This window comes from Corythoichthys intestinalis, chromosome 13, assembly GCF_030265065.1.
Source record: "Corythoichthys intestinalis isolate RoL2023-P3 chromosome 13, ASM3026506v1, whole genome shotgun sequence".
Lineage (NCBI taxonomy): Eukaryota > Metazoa > Chordata > Actinopteri > Syngnathiformes > Syngnathidae > Corythoichthys > Corythoichthys intestinalis.
In genome coordinates, this window is record NC_080407.1 from 13,736,115 (window position 1) to 13,754,878 (window position 18,764).

The 18,764-nt window shown below is 39.6% G+C and overlaps 1 protein-coding gene across 3 annotated transcripts in view; it reads left to right on the top strand.

Annotated features, from left to right (window-relative positions):
• Window positions 1–18,764, top strand: part of anks1b (ankyrin repeat and sterile alpha motif domain containing 1B) — a 148,851-nt gene that overhangs the window by 64,745 nt on the left and 65,342 nt on the right. For all 3 annotated transcript variants that reach the window (XM_057856154.1, XM_057856153.1, XM_057856152.1), the window contains exons 12-13: window positions 5,919–6,052; window positions 8,745–8,934. In XM_057856154.1, the coding sequence (XP_057712137.1) occupies window positions 5,919–6,052; window positions 8,745–8,934 (324 nt within the window). The remainder of the gene's footprint in view (window positions 1–5,918; window positions 6,053–8,744; window positions 8,935–18,764) is intronic.

Below are 18,764 nucleotides of genomic sequence, written 5' to 3' on the forward strand. Positions count from 1 at the left end.
CTGTAGTTATAACTATTAGTTTTAAACACACATTATTAACCTTAGCACACAAAAGCATTAAAGCACATCTTACAGAAACCAATATTGCAGACGTGGTGGGACCGTTGGATCCAGAAAATAGACGGTTCCCTTACTTGACTGGGGATCCTGGAAAAATGTTCGGGCGCCAGTTGTAACGCTTGGTGGGTAGGGTACATGCATACAGGGACCAAAAAGAGGGAGAAGCTTCCACTTATGCACATGTATTCACTAAAAATAATAATTCCACCTTGACCACTCACTTCACTCCCCTTGTTTCCATTTGACTGGAAATTGCATCCAAAAGCAGCACATTGTGGCATTTTACTTTGCGAGTTTAGGCAGCAATAAGCAATTGTTTAATACGCTACACATTTGGAAAGATACCAATTACGTCATCACTGCGAGCCCGCAAACCATGGCGTCAACTAACGGTCAAAATATGGACTAAATATTATAAAATATTGCCATTGATTTAACGTTTTATGTGTTTCTATCAACATATTTAGTACAAGAGAACAACTGTGATTTATTAGAGCCTAGATGTATTTAAGTTAGAGGATCACTTCAAGGCTACAAGTCCATCTCCAAAGACCTGAATGTTCCTCTGCCTACCGTGCGCAGTGTCATCAATAAGTCTAAAGCCCATGGCACTGTGGCAAACCTCCCAAGATGTGGACGGGGGAAAAAAAATTCACGAACGATTGTGCGGTTGGTGAATAAAGAACCTCGACTAACATCCAAACAAGTTCAAGCTGTCCTGCAGTCCGAGGGTACAACAATGTCAACCCATACTATCCGTCAGCGTCTGGATGAAAAGGGACTCTATGGTAGGATACCCAGGAAGTCCCCACTTCTGACCCAGAGACATAAAAAACTCAGGCTGGAGTTTGCAAAAACTTACCTGAAAAAGCCAAAAATGTTTTGGAAGAATGTTCTCTGGTCATATGAGACAGAAGAAGAGCTTTTTGGGGGAAAAGCATCAACATAGTTTATAGGGAAAAAAAGAGGCCTTCAAACAAAAGAACACGGTCCCCACGGACAAACATGACAGAGGTTCCCTGATGTTTTGGGGTTGCTTTGCTGCGTCTGGCACTGGACTGCTTGACCGTGTGCATGGCATTATGAAGTCTGAAGACTACCAACAAATTTTGCGGCATAATGCCATTTTCAGATCTCTCCACAGTTGTTCTATGGGATTCAGGTCTGGACTCTTGGACCACTTTAAAAGTCTCCAGTGCTTTCTCTCGAACCATTTTCTGTGCTTTTTGGGTCATTGTCCTGCTGGAAGACCCATGACCTCTGAGAGAGACCCAGCTTTCTAACACTGGGCCCTGCAAAATTTGTCGGTAGTCTTCAGACCATGCACACGGTCAAGCAGTCCAGTGCCAGAGTAAGCAAATCAACCCCAAAATATCAAGGAACCTCCGCCATGTTTGACTGTGGAGACGGCGTTCTTTTCTTTGAAGCTCTATGTTGATGCCTTTCCCCAAAAAGCTCTACTTTTGTCTCATATGACCAGAGAACATACTTCCAAAACGTTTTTGGCTTTCGTAGGTAAGTTTTGGCAAACTCCAGCCTAGCTTTTTTATGTCTCTGGGTCAGAAGTGGGGCCTTCCTGGGTATCCTACCATAGAGTCCCTTTTCATTCAGACGTCGTTGACACTGTTGTACTCTCGAACTGCAGGAAAACTTGAATATGTTTGGATGTTAGTCGAGCTTTTTATTCACCATCCTCACAATCTTTCGTTGAAATCTTTCGTCAACTTTTCTTTTCCGTCCACATTTAGGGAGGTAAGCCACAGTGCCGTGGGCTTTACACTTATCGATGACACTACGCACGGTAGACACAGGAACAATCAGGTCTTTGGAGATGGACTTGTAGCCTTGAGATTGCCCATGCTTCCTCACAATTTTGCTTCTGAAGTCATCACAGTTTTTTGGTCTTCTTTCTTTTCTCCACGCTCAATGTGGTAAACACAAGGACACAGGACAGAGGTTGAGTCAACTTTAATCCATTTTAACTGGCTGCAAGTGGGATTTAGTTATTGGGATTTAGTTATTGCCACCACCTGTTATGTGCCACAGGTAAGTAACAGGTGCTGTTAATTTCACAAAACAGGGAAGCATCACATGATTTTTCAAAGGTGATGTCATAATTCAAAATGTGAAAACAAGTGTTTGGGGGGCTTTTAGTTAAAGCAGACACTGTTTTTACATCTGTGTGATTTTGAAAAAGAACAGATAGCAATTGATGGGGATTTTATGCAGAAATCATAAGGGGATTTTAAAGGGGGGCCAAGGGCCAGGTCCCCCCGGTGACCGAAAAATGTCATTGCATGTAATTGACTCTCCTATATATATATAAAAGTTGAAAAGCAATAAAACTGCAACAAAAATGAATGAAATGAACAAAAATATATATTTTTATAATGGGTCAAAATTATTTTTCAAGCACCTTAGACAGTCATTTGCTTTGCATATAATTAAAACTTTTTTTTTATTTTTTAAAAATATTTTTAAAAAATGATTTTTTCCTTGACCAAAAATTTTTTTTTTTTTGATTGAACTTTTTGGGGGGATTGAATGATTTAGACACAAATGTCCTCATCATAATATGGCCCAAACACAAAAAGGGTTGCTTCAATCAAAGCAAACTTTTTCAATGAAAAATTGTGTTCAAATGCAAATTTTTCAATCTCAAACATTTTTTTTCGCATTCAAAAACTTTTTCTATGATTGAAACTTTTCTTTTTTTGATTGAAGTGATTTTCTTTTTTAAAATCTATATTTTTTTGAAGCAACTTATTTTTTTCATTGAATGATATAGACACAAATGCCCTAGCCAAAATGTGGCCCAAAAACAAATCAACATTAATTCAATCAAAAAAGTTGCTTCAATCAAAAAAACTTGACTTGGGAAAAAAAAAAATAAAAAAATAAAAAAAAAATCAAAGAAAAATAGATTTCACATGCATTTGGGGGGGGTTGTTTTTTGAGTTTCAAATTTATTTTTGCATTGAAACACTTTTTTTTTTTTTTTTTTTTAATTGAAGCGAGATTTTTTTGGGTTGAATAATAAAGACACATCTACCTCCATATTGCTCCGCCCAGGGGATACAATTTTTGACTGGGGTAACTACATTGGCACGACTCCAACGGGCATACCATATTCAATGGATGACAATCTTTGCGAAAAGTATTGCCTAAGCAGCCTGATTTAGAATTCCCCTCAAGAATGACTAGAAACAAAAAACGCTCATTTTCAACTTATTATTATAAATATTCTTGTAAGTTAATTTTATTGCTGACACTGAGTTTCGGGGTCATCAACATGTTGTGCCCCCCCCCGCCCCAAAAGTCAAACTCCGCCTATGGCATCACGATTTTGCAAAGGGTGCCAATTAGAGCTGAAACGAATACTCGAGCAACTCGAGTAACTCGAGTCTAAAAACTGATACGAGTAATTTTAGTCACCTCGAGTAATCGTTTATTTTGACAGCTCTAAGCATCACGTTTTGCTCGGGCTACTTTTAATGCGGGACAACGCGCTGATGTCACGTGCGTAGAGGAAGAAGCCCAAAAAAAAAAAAAAAAGACTTACTGCAGCCGACAGCCGCTACAAACGACGCCGACGTTGCTAAATACTAGCCCGCACAATGCTACGTTGGTAGCAGGTAGCGTCTGATGAGTCTCATAGAGATCACATGTATGTTGAACTAGATGCGAAATGACAGACTCGGCCGCGTCTGGGCAACGTTAGTAAACAGCCGGCATCTTAAAGCAGTAGAGCGCTAGGCGCTAATAAAGAGCGCTAAGCGCTAATAAATAAGATTAACGTTACTGTCACTAGCTCACGTAACGTTAGCCCTGCTGAGGGTTAGGTTTCTATTAATTATGACCATTGTCGATGTGTGGCTAACGTGTCTTACATACAGGCTTTAACATAACATAGCGATGTGGAGTGATGAGGGTGTAAAATAAAACCTCAATAATGCTAACTATCAATTTTAGCTCAGTAGTCATTGCTGGATAAAACACCAAGTAGCACTGGTCCCTAATGTGCTCCAATACAGCCTGTATCATACATTTATTTTGAACACTGCAAAAACTCAAAATCCTATCAGGACTTACAGTTTAGACTAACTTAAAACTTAACTAGAACTTAAAAATGGCTTGTCACAAATAGAAATTCCATTGAAACGCGTGGGAAAAAATCCTAACTTTTAAGAGATGTGTGTTATCAAGCGTAACGGCATTTTTAGGTAAATATGTATATTAGGGCTGTCAAAATTATCGCGTTAACGGGCGTTAATTAATTTTTTAAATAAATCACGTTAAAATATTTGACGCAATTAACGCATGCACTGAATGAGCCGCTCTCGCATTGCCTCAAACAGATTTCAATGATGCCGTTTATGGACATTAAGAGTGAAGAGAATTCCACCGGCCGCTTGGGGGCAGCGCAGCGCCGTTCCATACTAATGTTATTTCTTCTAATCGTGGGAGATTTAGTAGTTGTGAGACGTTTATGCTGTTGCTTTGTGCTCCACACATATTTCGGTAAGTTTGCTTTCTTTTAGTGGCAATTATGTGTCTCTTGTTGTATTTTGGGTAAGATATGCACATAGATATATCTGTTATAAAGGCGAGTGGACACAGGCGTTCTTTGGGCTGCGCCGTTTATTGGCATAAGCTTCTGCAACTCCTTCACAACAAACAAGTATCATTTAGTGAAAGCACAACAAAAATAATATTGCGATCTCTCAAAAAAATAATGTTCACAAAAAGAAAAGCACTTCAGTCTGTAGTAATGAGGCCCTATTCTCACACAGCTAAACAACAATGCAAAGTGAACTGGCATTACTCAGAGTTTGGTCACTGAACTCTTATTATAGTTATTTTTATTCTTATTATTATTATATCAACTCTACTTTTGATTGAAAATTGTACAAATTTTATTAAAACGAAAATATGAAGAGGGGTTTTAATATAAATTTACTATAACTTGTAACTATAACATTCATCTTTTATGAACTACAAGTCTTACTATCCGTGGATCACTTAAACAGAGAAAGAATGTTGATAATGCCATTTGTGGATTTATTTTATAATAAATACAGCACTTATGTACAGTATGTCGTATGTATATATCCGTCTTGTGTCTTATCTTTCCATTCCAACAATAATTTACAGAAAAATATGGCATATTTTAGAGATGGTTTGAATTGCGATTAATTACGATTAATTAATTTTTAAGCTGTAATTAACTCGATTAAAAATTTTAATCGTTTGACAGACCTAATATATATATATTTTTAAAATAAGATCTAAAGTTTTTTTGAGGGAAAGCAGTGAATTAGTCTTTTTTTTTTTTTTTATTCTAGTTACATCTGAGATGCAATTGTTGGCTGTTTTCAACAATATACATCGAAAATAAAGACATTGATTGACTGAAAATGGTTCAAGATTAGATGAAATGTCTTGTTTTCTCATGTATATTTATAATTGCTCTTCACCTAAAAATGTATTTGTTTTATCCGATTACTCGATTAATCGATAGAATTTTCAGTCGATTACTCATTACTAAAATATTCGATAGCTGCAGCCCTAGTGCCAATACTTTTGTCCGGCCCATTTTTGGAGTTTTGTGTAAAATGATGGATGAATGGTTTGGACGTCTGTTGCCGTCAATGGCAGCCAATGAGTTAACCATAAAGTAAAAATGTATTTCTGGACATTTTTGGTGAATTTATTTCTTTCATTTGTGTTTTTCATGCTGCAACATAATTTTCTTGCAGTCTTCAATCTTTTAAACATTACGCATAGGTGATGATGTTGCGGATGATTTGTTTTCAGAAGGGCGTCACCTAAAATGCTTCTCTCCTTCCCCCCGCAAGGTCATCCGTCCCATGGATCCATCCAGGGGGGACTCGGTGACCATGGCGACCACTCTACGGGCCCCACTCCAGACTGCTCGCCCCCCTCCCCCGACACGGCCCTGAAGAACATTGAGAGAGTCATCCGCCCACAGGTAGCGCGCCGTGATCGTAGAAGCGACGGATGCATTATTGAACATCACAGCATCCACCTACAAGCAGCCGAGACACCTGAAGACACGCACGCGCTATTTGTGTGTTTGTCGCAGAGCATTTAATCATGTTTCACTGCCAGCAGCGGCGTGAGACGTCCAGTCTGTTTGAATTGGGAGGGATGGTAGCGAATTAACAAATCACGTCCAGTTAATATACTTTTTTCCTGGAATTTGAAATAACAAGAAACTAAATGTTGACAGAGATTTGTTTGGAAAGAGTTGATTAAAAAAAAAATGAACGCGACATGCCATTAAGCAACACGAAATGAGCAATAAAAGTGAGATCACAGCTGACTCATCAACGTGTTCATTAATCACTTCCCTGGAAAGAGTGCGCGTGCGCGTTTAACTTCTCTACTTCATCATCATAGCGCCTTTTACGGCGGAGTTGGCCTCCAGAGTACCACCGCGCTCTTGCTCGCCACTTCCTGAATGGCTTTGTCAGCACTTTTTGCTCATTAACACACGCGCGCACTCACTTTGCGGGTCCGGCTGACGCTTTGGTGGCGACAATCTAAACCGGCAGCTGGCTAATGGACACGTCACAGCTGATTAGAGAGGGAATTCGTTTGTTAGCACGCACAAATATGCGGAACGCTATGTTTATTTGTGTGTCATTTATGGTCATGCGTGCATGTGTTGTCTCACACGGTTTGTGTTTTGCATGCGTGTGTATGTGCGAGTTTCTCACCTAACAGTATTTGTCACCCAACACACAGTGTGAGTGTTGGTGTGTGTGTGTAATTTTTGCATGATAATCAATTGACATGCACTGATGATTAGCACATCAGAGCCTTGAGACCGAAATAAACTCCTTTATGAAGTCATTTTATGCAGTAATGATAGTGCAGGTACTACTGGGTTACGATGAGTTCCGTTCCTATGCTGGCGACGTAACCCAAATTTCCTCGTACATCAAAATGAATCCTTTATGTACCCCTAAATACCCCCCAAATCTCGGAATAACTATCCAAAAACAAGTATTATACGTCATTGTACTGTTCTCGCCAATACGTTGGAGCTAAGTCTTAGCTAGACAGCGAGCTAAGCTGTAACATAGACTTTATAACATATTGACATGACACGGGAAACGGGGCCGGTCCGTTTAAAAAAAACTTCAAATATTTTCAAAAGCAAAGTTGCAACCGACCTAAAACCAAAACGGGCACCTACCTTAGCCATATTTGAGTCTCCATGAGCAGCGGCATCAAAAAAATCAAAGTCGTTCTCTCATAAAATCCCGATTAATAAATTTTTATATAAGTATGTCAAAACTTAAAATGGCTATAAAATTCTCAGATTTTACAGAAACACCAAATGCAGAGATAATCACCTATATTTTCAGGATCAATAACAATATTTAACGTATATAAGTTTTATCCCAAAATAGCAACTTAATTTTTCAACAGCTAATAAATCACTCAATTTTCACATCAGAAACTTAATACTTGAGGAAAACATGCAGAATCAATTATAAATAATTAATAGATTTTTAATAACTTCTATATGCAATCACAACTTATGATAGAATAGAATAGCTCTTTATTGTCATTATACAGTTGTTTAGTTATATAGTTGTACTGAATGAGGCTAGCGGCACCCTGACGTAAACAGAGCTTTTCTGGTGAAAATTCTTGTGAATAAAGGCTTAAATCCCCGAATTCTTCATAGATATGGATGTAAAACAGTCTCGATTTTTGGTGAAAAGCATTTAGCGTTTATTTTACGTAAATATTAGTGCTGTCAAATTTATCGCGTTAATGGGTGGTAATTCATTTTTTAAATTGATCACGTTAAAATATTTGACGCATGCACGGAATGACCCGCTCATGCATTGCCTCAGTTTACAGTGACGCCGTTTTAGCACATTGACAATGATAAGGCAGAGAAATGCGAGTGGACACAAGCGTTCATTGGACATCGACTTTTATTGGCATAAGCTTTGGCAACTCTTTAACAACAAACATAATTATTGTGGCAAGCGACGCGGGGAAGAATGACAGGAGACGATCTTTTTCTTAACATGCTTTGTTGAACACAACGCAGAACATATACCATTTGCAGCCACCACTGACAGTCATGGTTGCCCAACTTCCCATCATGCATTTGGGCGGAACAGTTAAGTCGCTACGTTATTATTTAGGGAAAGCACAACAAAAATAATATTCCTTTCTCTCAAAAAAATCATGTTCACAAAAAGAAAACTGCTTAATGCAAAGAGAACTGGCATTTCCAATAAAAATAGCTATGCAAAATACACACAAAACCTACTCGCCAGTGACACCTTGTGGTGTATTTCAATCACCACCTTACGTAGTTAAAGACACTGTGAAAGAATGGCAGGGAGCCAATGTGACGTCCCGCTCGGCGATGTCAACAACGGCGAGCTATGAGTTTCTTTTTTGATTGAAAATTTTACAAATTTTATTAAAACGAAAACATTGAGGGGTTTTAACCCCTTCTACCCTAGTGTATCACATTTGAAAGCCATTGTGAAATGACATGTTTCGATACAAGTCGCATGCGGTCGTTGGACCAGCTGGACTATGGGGGTGTGGGGGAGCGCGATTTGTTGTCTGAAAAATGTTTGTTCATTATATATTTGTTCATCACTGATGTTGTGTGGCTTCAGCCCAAACAGCGCACGTCTCTGTCATCATCTCTGGACGTCCAGCGGCCCGTCAACCACAGCGGAGAACCCAGTGAGGTCAGCTCGTCCCTGGGTTACGCGAGCTTCAGCACCAGCCCTCCGGCAAGCCCCCCGCTCAGCCCCAACCAGGACCGGGACTCGGCCGAGTCCGAAAACGACTGCCCCCTGGCAGGTAGGCCTCCTGTGTGGCAGTAACAAATGAGTTTGCCTTTTCCTCCTACGCCGGTTTCCTTCCGTACTGACCTGCTCTCACGTTGCCGCGGCAACCAGGATTCTCGTTGTCATGGCGAAGCGGCGGACGTGGCCATTGACGGACGGCTGCGGAAAGATGCATGCGCGTGTGGTTCAAAAGTCTTGCTAGACTTTCATGTACTGTGGTATGAAAAAGTATCTGAACCTTTTAGGAATTCTCACATTTCTGCATAAAATCACCATCAAATGTGAGCTGATCTTTGTCAAAATCACACAGATGAAAAAAACTGTGCTTTAACTGAAACCACCCAAACATTTATAGGCAAGGCATTTACTTATATAGTGAACCATTACATTAAATATTTTGTGGCCCCCCTCTTTAGCAGCAATAGCTTAAACCAGACGCTTCCTGTAGCTGCAGATCAGTCTAGCACATCGATCAGGACTAATCTTGGCCCATTCTCTACAAAACTGCTGTACTTTAGTCAGATTCCTGGGATGTCTGGCATGAATCGCCGTCTTTAGGTCATGCCACTGCATCTGAATGGGGTTGAAGTGGCCACTCCAGAACGTGTATTTTGTTCTTCTGAAACCATTCTGAAGTTGATTTACTTCTGTTTTGAATGACTCTTTTGTTGCAGCATCGATCCTCCTTTTAGCTTCAACTGTCTGACAGACGGCCTCAGTTTTTCCTGGAAAACATCCTGATAAAGTTTTGAATTCATTTGTCATTAAATATTGCAAGTTGTCCAGGCCCTGAGGCAGCAAAACAGCCCCACTCATGATGCTCCCTCCACCATGCTTCACGGTGGGGAAGAGGTGTTGATGTTTGTGAACTGTTCCATTTTTCCTCCACACATAACGTTGTATGTTACTCCCAAACAATTCAACTTTGGTGTCATCAGTCCACAAAATATTTTGCCAAAACTTCTGTGGAATGTCCAAGTGCCTTTTTGCGAACATTAAATGAGCAACAATGTTTTTTTTTTTTTTTTTAGACCTCAGTGTGTTCCTCTGTGGAGTCCTCCCATGAACACCATTCTAGGCCATAGTTTTACATATAATTGACGTGTGAGCAGAGATATTGGACTGTGCCATTGATTTCTGTACGTCTGTAGCAGACACTCTAGGGTTCTTTTTTACCTCTCTGAGTATTCTGCGCTAAATTCTTGGCATCATCTTTGGTGGCCGGCCGGGAGAGAAGCAACACTGCCAAACTCTTTCCATTTCTAGACAACTTCTCTGACTGCCGATCGATGAACATCCAGAGTTTTAGAGATGGTTTTGTATCCTTGTATCCCAAAGCAACAATCCTTGATCGCAGGTCTTAAGACAGCTCTATTGACCAAGCCATGATGCTTATTAGACAATGCTTCTCATCAAGACGATTCTTACCGGGTGTGTGTTTTATAGTGGGCAGGGAACACACCTGACTAAAATTGTTTGGTAAAAACACTGCTCTTCAACTCTCATTAGGTAGAGGGTTTATTTACTTATTTTTCCCTCTTCTGTCATTGTTTGCATGCTCTCCTCATTAAAATGTGAAAACAAGTGTTGGGGCTTTTAGTTAAAGCAGACACTGTTTTTTACATCTGTGTGATTTTGACAAAGAACAGATCACAATTGATGGGGATTTTATGCAGAAATCATAAGCAGATTTTAAAGGGGGGCAAAGGGCCAGGCCCCCCTGGTGGCCGAAAAGTGTCATTGCATGTAATTGACTTCCCTCTATAAAAGTTGTAAAGCAATAAAACTGCAACAAAAATGAATGAAATGAACAAAAAAATATATTTTCAAAATGGGTCAAAATTATTTTTCGAGCACCTTAGACGGTCATTTGCTTTGCATATAATTTCCCCCCCCAAAAAATTTGAAAAACAATATTATAAAAATGATTTTTTTCTTTGATCTAAAATATTTTTGGTGATCGAAGCAACTTTTTGGGGGGGGATTGAACGATTTAGACCCAAATTTCCTAATCAAAATATGGCCCAAACCCAAAAAGGAATTGCTTCAATCAAAGAAAACTTTTTCAATGAAAAATTAAGTGTTCAAATGCAAATTTTTCAATCTCAAATATTTTATCACATTCAAAAACTTTCTATGATTGAAATTTTTCTTTTGATTGATGTCATTTTCTTTTGAAGCAACTTATTTTTTGATTGAATAATAAAGACAAAAATGTCTTAGCCAAAATGTGGCCCAAAAATAAATCAGCATTACTTCAATCTAGAAAAAAAAAAATTAATCAAGAAAAAAAAAGTTTTTTTTAGTTTTTTGAGTTTCAAATTTATTTTTGCATTCAGACACTAAATGTATATTTTGATTGAAGCAACTTTTTTTTTTTTTAATAGAATCACTTTTTTTTGTTGTTGTTTTTTTTTTGGATTGAATAACAAAGACACATATCTACCTTTATATGGCTCCGCCCAGGGGATACAATTTTTGACTGGGGTAACTACATTGGCACGACACCGGCGGGCGTATCATATTCAATGGATGACTATCTTGGCGAAAAGTATTACCTAAGCAGCCTGATTTAGAATTCCCCTCAAGAATGATGGGGAAAAAAACGCTCATTGTATACTTATTATGATAAATACTAAGGGTGCACGATATCCCTTTTTTTGAAACCGATACCGATATCCATAACTTGCTACTCTTCAAGGCCGATACTGATACGATAACCGATAATATATATTTAATTTTAAGTTTTTGAACAACCATAGGTCAAAAATACTAGTGGTTGATTCAGCATAGATTTGCCTTTGAAAGGACCAGAATTTTCATGATGACACGAACATTATTATAATGAAAAAAAGCAAAAGACAAGAACAGTTTTGTTTTCAAATAAAGTGTCCATATTTTTCAAATAAATATAATTTGAGTCAATCAGTCAATCAATCAGTCAATATCATTGGCGATGTGTTCCCCTGAACAATGAGCATTGATCTAAAACTAACATAAACCCAACAGGTATTATGCTTTGTCAGCAGATAAAAAAAGGAGACTTTTGTCATCTTGGTCCATGAAACAACTTTCTTAACTTGGCAATTATAGAACAGCGAGCCTACCAATAACCAAAAGGCCTCTTAAGAACTTGTAAACATAACACTGTAAAATGCAAACATTTGCTAATTGCCATAGTAAAGTTTATAACTCAGTGAAGGAAAAATACGGCTTTTAGAACAGTAACAAAACTTTGCTTACTGGCAAAACAGGAGTAGAAACAAATGCACATATCCCAATCCGACACCGTGCCAAAAATATTATTAATAGGCCCAGGCCATTTGGGGGCCCTAAGCAAAATAATGCAAAGCGGCCCGTATTTTTGGCCCACCATTTCGTCACAGTGTACTGTGAAACCCATACATGTAATCCAACCCATACGTCCATAGTTTCTTTATTAATTAGATTTTGTCGAACTACATACTTCAAACTTCTCACCCCAAATGATTGTCAGTACTTACAGTAGATAGCGCCAAACCTCTTTCTAAATAGAGGAAAGAAAGAAGTAAAGGAAGAACTTTTATTTTTTTTTAAGCTTGTAATTAAGTATCAAAACTCACAAAAGTCAACTAAAGCAAACTGTAGTAAACAAAATAAAATATAAATTAAACAATTGCCAGATTGGGGGCCCCCTAGTGGTCGGGGGCCCTAAGCAGCTGCATAGTCTGTGTATAGGCTGGGCCGGCCCTGAATAGGCCCGATAATTATCGTGCACCACTAATAAATACTCTTGTAAGTTAATTTTATTGCCTACACTGCGTTTCCGGGTCATCAACATGTTGTGCCCCCCCCGCCCCAAAATTCAAACTCCGCCTATGGCAGAAATTCCAAAAGGTTCAGATACCTTTTCATACCACTGTACTGCGCACGCGCAGACAGGAGTGCAGCAAGGCCTCCCGTCAGCCGGCGTGCTATTTTGGAACTTAGCATTTCTTTTTAAGAGCTGTCACATATGAGCTGTATTGATCTCACGCTTCTCTGAGGGTTTTTAATAGCGCGCAGGAAGTGGCTGACAACTAACGCGAGACGTCCCCACGGGGCGGACTTCGGGTCAGTCCAATGAGTCGGCCAATTTGTTTCGGTTGTTGTGGTTGGTGGAGAAGTTTGTTGACTGGTCTGTCACAAAAGGGGGTTGTTGATGTGCTCGAAATTGCATTTATTGTCAAATGTGTTTTTTTTCTCATGTTTGTCTGAGCCATTTTAAAACGCTCATATTTTGAATCAGCTTTCTCCGTAAGCTGCAGTTATTTTTCATTCTTTGCAGAGGATAAAGAATATATGTATGTGAGTATTGTTAAATTTTCTGTATATAGTGTTTATTTTTCAGTATTTTTTGCTTAAAAGGATTATATTGTCTCGCCTTGCATTGGTGCATTAAGCTAAACAGACTTCCTACCATCAACATTTGAACTCCTGTTTCCTTTTCGCAGACAACTTTTATGTCATCGTTTTCTCCTTTTTTCAAAATTTCTCATTTAGACGTATTTTATATCTGTCGTCCTTTGCTGGATTCGACCGCACTTCTTTCTCCCTCTCCACTTATTAGCTTTATAAGACCTATTGTGGTGTTGCTGTGGCAACACGTGGCTTGAGAAGGGAGAAAAGGGAGCCGCGTGCGTACGTGGGTACAGCAGTGAAAGACAGAGAAAATTCAAAAGGATGCCAAGCGAAGCAAAGGAGTGGGTGAGAGGAAGAGAGGAAACGGTGCCAAACATTGCCGAGGTTTTCCCGGAAGGTGGAGCGACTTAAGCGCTCCCCGATATTCCTCCTCAGCCAAAACGTTTATGCAACAAATCGTCCGACCTGAGTGGGCGGCGGATTTAGAAGCAGCAGCAAATCCATCACAGGGGCAGAGGGTTCCCCTCTTAACCCCCCTCAATTTAAACGCAAAAAAACCTTCAACTTGCAAAACCCAAATATAAAGTGTGTTCTAATTTCAGTTCCAAGCTTAGCTGATAACAGAAACCACATCGAGCTTCTCAGAATGCAGCAATAGCTCGACAATAGCGAGTAAGCGCGCGTCATTAAAGTGATTTATTGTGTTTTGGAAGCGGCTTACTCGGAATGTACGCGCCACCTCTGTGATGCGTATCCAGAAGATTTCCAAATGAGGCAGTTTTGTCAAAAGCGCCGCCGCCGCCGTGCAAATCTCGCCGCCTTTGACGCTAAGCTCCGACACAGACTCTTGCAAATACCTCAAAGTGCACTCAAAGAGTGAGAAGAGAAGAAAAAAATGTGCTCCACTTGAACGCTACATTGTCAGACTCTTCTGACTCATTGGCATTGACAGCGATAGACTCCCAATCCATTGGAACTGGGAGGTAATGGCAGAATATCAGTAGTCCACACAATCCAAAGATATTCAATTGTCTTGAGAGCACACAAATTTCATCTCCGGTGCTGACTGGCAGCTCGGTTATTACTTTTAATAACGTTTGCACCAACACGACGCTATCAGTTATTTGTACGTGGCCTCCTATGTATTTATTTATAGCTGTTGCATGTGTCGGCTTAATTAAGCGATGAGATCCTCCTCCTCAAGGACAACTGTGTATAAATTACAGCTTTGTTCCATTTAGTACCCTCTGGTTGGCTTCAAGGTCCACTGGGACTGCTGAATCCAGTGGATTCTGATTGTTAGCGCCATCTTTTTTTGCTTTCTAGCATCAGGAACACTAGCCGACCCCCTCGGCTGAAGCATCACGGCCACACACAAGTAATGTTTTCCTTGGTAAGCCATCATATCTTTATCAATTTTGATTATTCGAGGTCAGATGGGGGCCTGTTGTTTCCAATGACAATGACGATGCCTCCAGGTGGACAGAAAAATGATTTGTGTCTGATGTACGCTGCTGGCCAAAAGTATAGACCCTACTCACATGACGTCACAACCACGCCTCCGCGCCATATTGTCCGTCAGCTCGTCGGGTTTAAGCATTACCGCTACGTAAATTCCTCCTATTATGGTGTGTTTTTCTGCTCGTTAACATTAATAATCAAAATGGTGAAGGCGTGTGTGGCGGTTGGTTGCAGTAACAGAGAAGATAGACAGAGAGACTTGAAGTTCTACTGTATTCCGAGAGACCCGGAGAGGAGAACGAGATGGACTGCTGCAATTCGACGAGAAAACTGGGCATCAAACGATCACCACAGATTATGTAGTAGTCATTTTATATCTAGTAAGATGCATTTAATATATATTTAGAGGGTTTTGGGCTGACGAGCACAATTAAGATCATTGCGAGGCTAATCGCCGACAACATACAGTTTCAAATTCAAGATGTTTATTTCTTCCGCCATCATTATTTTTTGAATAATATTTAGCTGGTACCAAGTGAAAGAAGCTGGCCTCGTCTCCGGATCATCAGTTAAACAGGTGTGTCCAAACTTTTTGCAAAGGAGGTCAGATTTGGTGGGGTAAAAATGTGGGGGCTACCTTGGCTGATTTACGTAGAACAATATATTTAAACACATTTTAGCAAGCCCTTCTGTCCGTCACATTTGCTTTATCATAATTTTTTTAATTCATAATTTCAACAATCTCACCTTTGTGCCGTTCTCTTTTGACACTGGGGCTCTTGCGAAATACTGCTGCTGTGAAATTAAACTAGCTTCAAGTTGCTATAATTTCTCATTGCGTATCTTCCCTGTAATGTTGTACATGTCAGCGTGTCTTGTTTGGTAATATCGCGTTACATCGAACTCTGAAAACAGCAACTGTCTCTTTGCAAATGAGGCAGACACAGTTGTTGCGTATTTTATTGAAAAAATAGTCCAATATCCACCTATCCTTGAAGCGTCGGCCATTGCAGTCAACATTTTTTTATTTTTTTTTTTGATTGTCGCCATTTTAGAAAATTGGAAGTAATGGGTCACACGCGGTAATGTTGCTTAGAGTGCTGCTCTTAAAGTTTTTCAAAGTTTCGTGAGAATAGGCTGAGTTTCTGTGGACAAGATAGTTGTAGATATCAGGGTAGCAGATTTCAGGCAGAGACGGCGAAGACAGCGGGTCGAAAAATATTGATTTAGGCATCAAATATGGATCTGGCGAATGGATAGACTGAAGCTTTTCCACATAACGTCTTTCATGCAACGCATCCAATAAGTTTACAGCGTTTGAAAGCACTGGTGCTTCCATGAATTGCACTATAAATTGCACGACAAATTGAAACCATTGAGAATATGGATAAACAATGACGGACAATATGGCGGCCGGATACAGCGACACGTCATTCTGTGACGGTGGTGAGTAGGGTCTATTGGCACCCCTGCATTCTTTCAGATAATGCTCAATTTCTCCCAGCAAATGATTGCAATTACAAATGTGTTGGTAGTAATATCTTGGAGGAATTTGACCTTTTAGCCAGATTTCCAGAATCATGCCAGCTGGCGCAGCTCCAGCGGCCCGGGCCGTCGAGACCCGACAACCTGGCCAAAAGGCCAATCTCCGCACGTTCACCGTAGTCTTAACCAGTGTTGTTAATCTTACTTTAAAAAAGTAATTAATTACAGTTACAAATTACTTCTCCCAAAAAGTAATTGCGTTAGTAACTCAGTTACCTGAATGTAAAAGTAATTAGTTACTTGGCAAAGTAATTGGTGATTTTTTTTTTTTTTTTTTTTTTTTTGGGTCAAAAAAAAAAAAAAAAACAGGTCACACAATGCGAAGTTTAAAGGGTTTTTGGGACAGTTGGCCCGAGCCCAATTCTTTACCCTAAACTTAAGTAGACACTGAGGGATTGCGGATATTGTGACAACTAGAGATGTCGATCGGGTCCGATCACGTCATTTTCAAAGTATCGGAATCGTCAAAAAAATATCGGCCATTCCTGTTTTTAATATATATATATTTTTTAATTGTTTTCTAATTGTATTTAACGTTACAGATGTAATATGTTACACTTATCCAGAGTCATTAGTTTAGGCTTAAGGTAGGGTTATCAAATTAATCCTAATAATGGCGGTAATTAATTTTTTAAAAAATGTATCACAGTAAAATATTAAACGCAATTAATGCATGTGCTGCACGACCCACTCACGCATTGTCGTGCTCCATTTGTAATGGCGCCATTTTGCCAATATAGAGAGCTAAAAGGCAGCGTAAAATGAGTAGAGTGAAAATTGGCCGCCTTTACAGCCTTATTTTAATTAGCTAAAGCCTTACAATCCCTCTCCCTAGGATTAGAAATATCATGGGAAGCAATGCGGGGAAGCAAGGTAACAATTGTTCTTTTTCTTGACACCTTGAACTATATCCCATCGCAGAGAAGATATATGAATTGGTAGCACTACGCACAGTCGTGGTTTCACTTGTCATGGTTCCACTTCCCATCATGCATTGGGTATGGCCTTCAGTACCATTTACTGGAAGCTCAACAAATACACTAGATGGCAATATTTAGTCACAATATACAAAATCACAAGTCTGTCTATCCGTGGATCCCTCTCACAGGAAGAATGCTAATAATGTAAATGCCATCTTGAGGATTTATTGTCATATTTAATAAACAAATACAGTACTTATGTACTGTATGTTGAATGTATATATTTGTCCGAGTTTTATTTTTCTTTTTTTTTCTTAATGCATTGCCAAAATGTATATGATCGGGAAAAATTATCGGGAATGATTGGAATTGAATCGGGAGCAAAAAAAAAGCAATCGGATCGGGAAATATCGGGATCGGCAGATACTCAAACTAAAACGATCGGGATCGAATCGGGAGCAAAAAAAAAACATGATCGGAACAACGCTAGTGATAACTAGATAGTAACCTTTGCTATGTGTGGAAGTCATTTAATGTTCTGAATCAACCGTTAAAGTTGTTAAAATTGCTCCCGTTATTGCATTAGTTCCCTTCTGCCTACTTTCGACATATGTAAGTTTTAAAACTTTCATCATTTAAAAACAGATTTAAGTCAAGATTTTGCTGATTTAGGAGCATTTTAGATAAAAGGTTACTTAGGTTCGCTAGGTAGGTATTCTACAACAGAGCTTTCCTAAGAGGTCTACTGCTTTAAGATGGCGGCTGTTTACTAACTCATCACGTTCTTTAGATATGTTGCTAATGCCACTGTGTCTGTCATTTGCATCTAGTTCTATTATATATATCTACTGTAGCATTATGTGGGCGTAGTTTGTACTACTAGTAGGCTATCGGCTACAGTCAGGTATTATTGGAGCCATCTAGCATGGCGTTTGCAACAGCGTCCCCACTCCTGCTCTGCTCTCTAGTCTCCGTGAGTCCGTCTCTCAGACTTTTCTCGCGTCAACCAACATAGTAACGCAGAGTAATGCACGCCTCCCCTCTCAGTAACGGTAACGGCGTTGCCAAGATGAGAAAAGGAATTCTCACTACTGAAAAAAAATAACGCAGTTAGTAACGCCGTTATATTCTAACGCCGTTAATAACAACACTGGTCTTAACCCCTTGTACTGACTCCATTTTGAAAGCTGAAAAAAAGTCTTCAAAGCACAAGTTGACAATTTATTCAGGTCGACAGCAAGGGACCCAGGCGAGGATCCAAGGTCACCATATCACAAGTCAACAAAAGGTTCCCGAGAAAAATGACAATGCTGAGTTAAATATTCAGTCTTTTGAAGGCTCTCGCGGGATGGACCGTAGGCAGGAAGAAGGGTGTGTTTAGGATGATCTTTTATCGCAGTTTGGGCTGTTTCGTTCGTGCGTCACAGTTGCTAAGACACCGTTACTGGGGGGCAACCGCAGTGGGAGATTTTGCCCGCCTCAACGTCAAAGGGGCTCTTGGAGCCTTATCAGTTGTGTTATCAGTTGGATTTCGGGC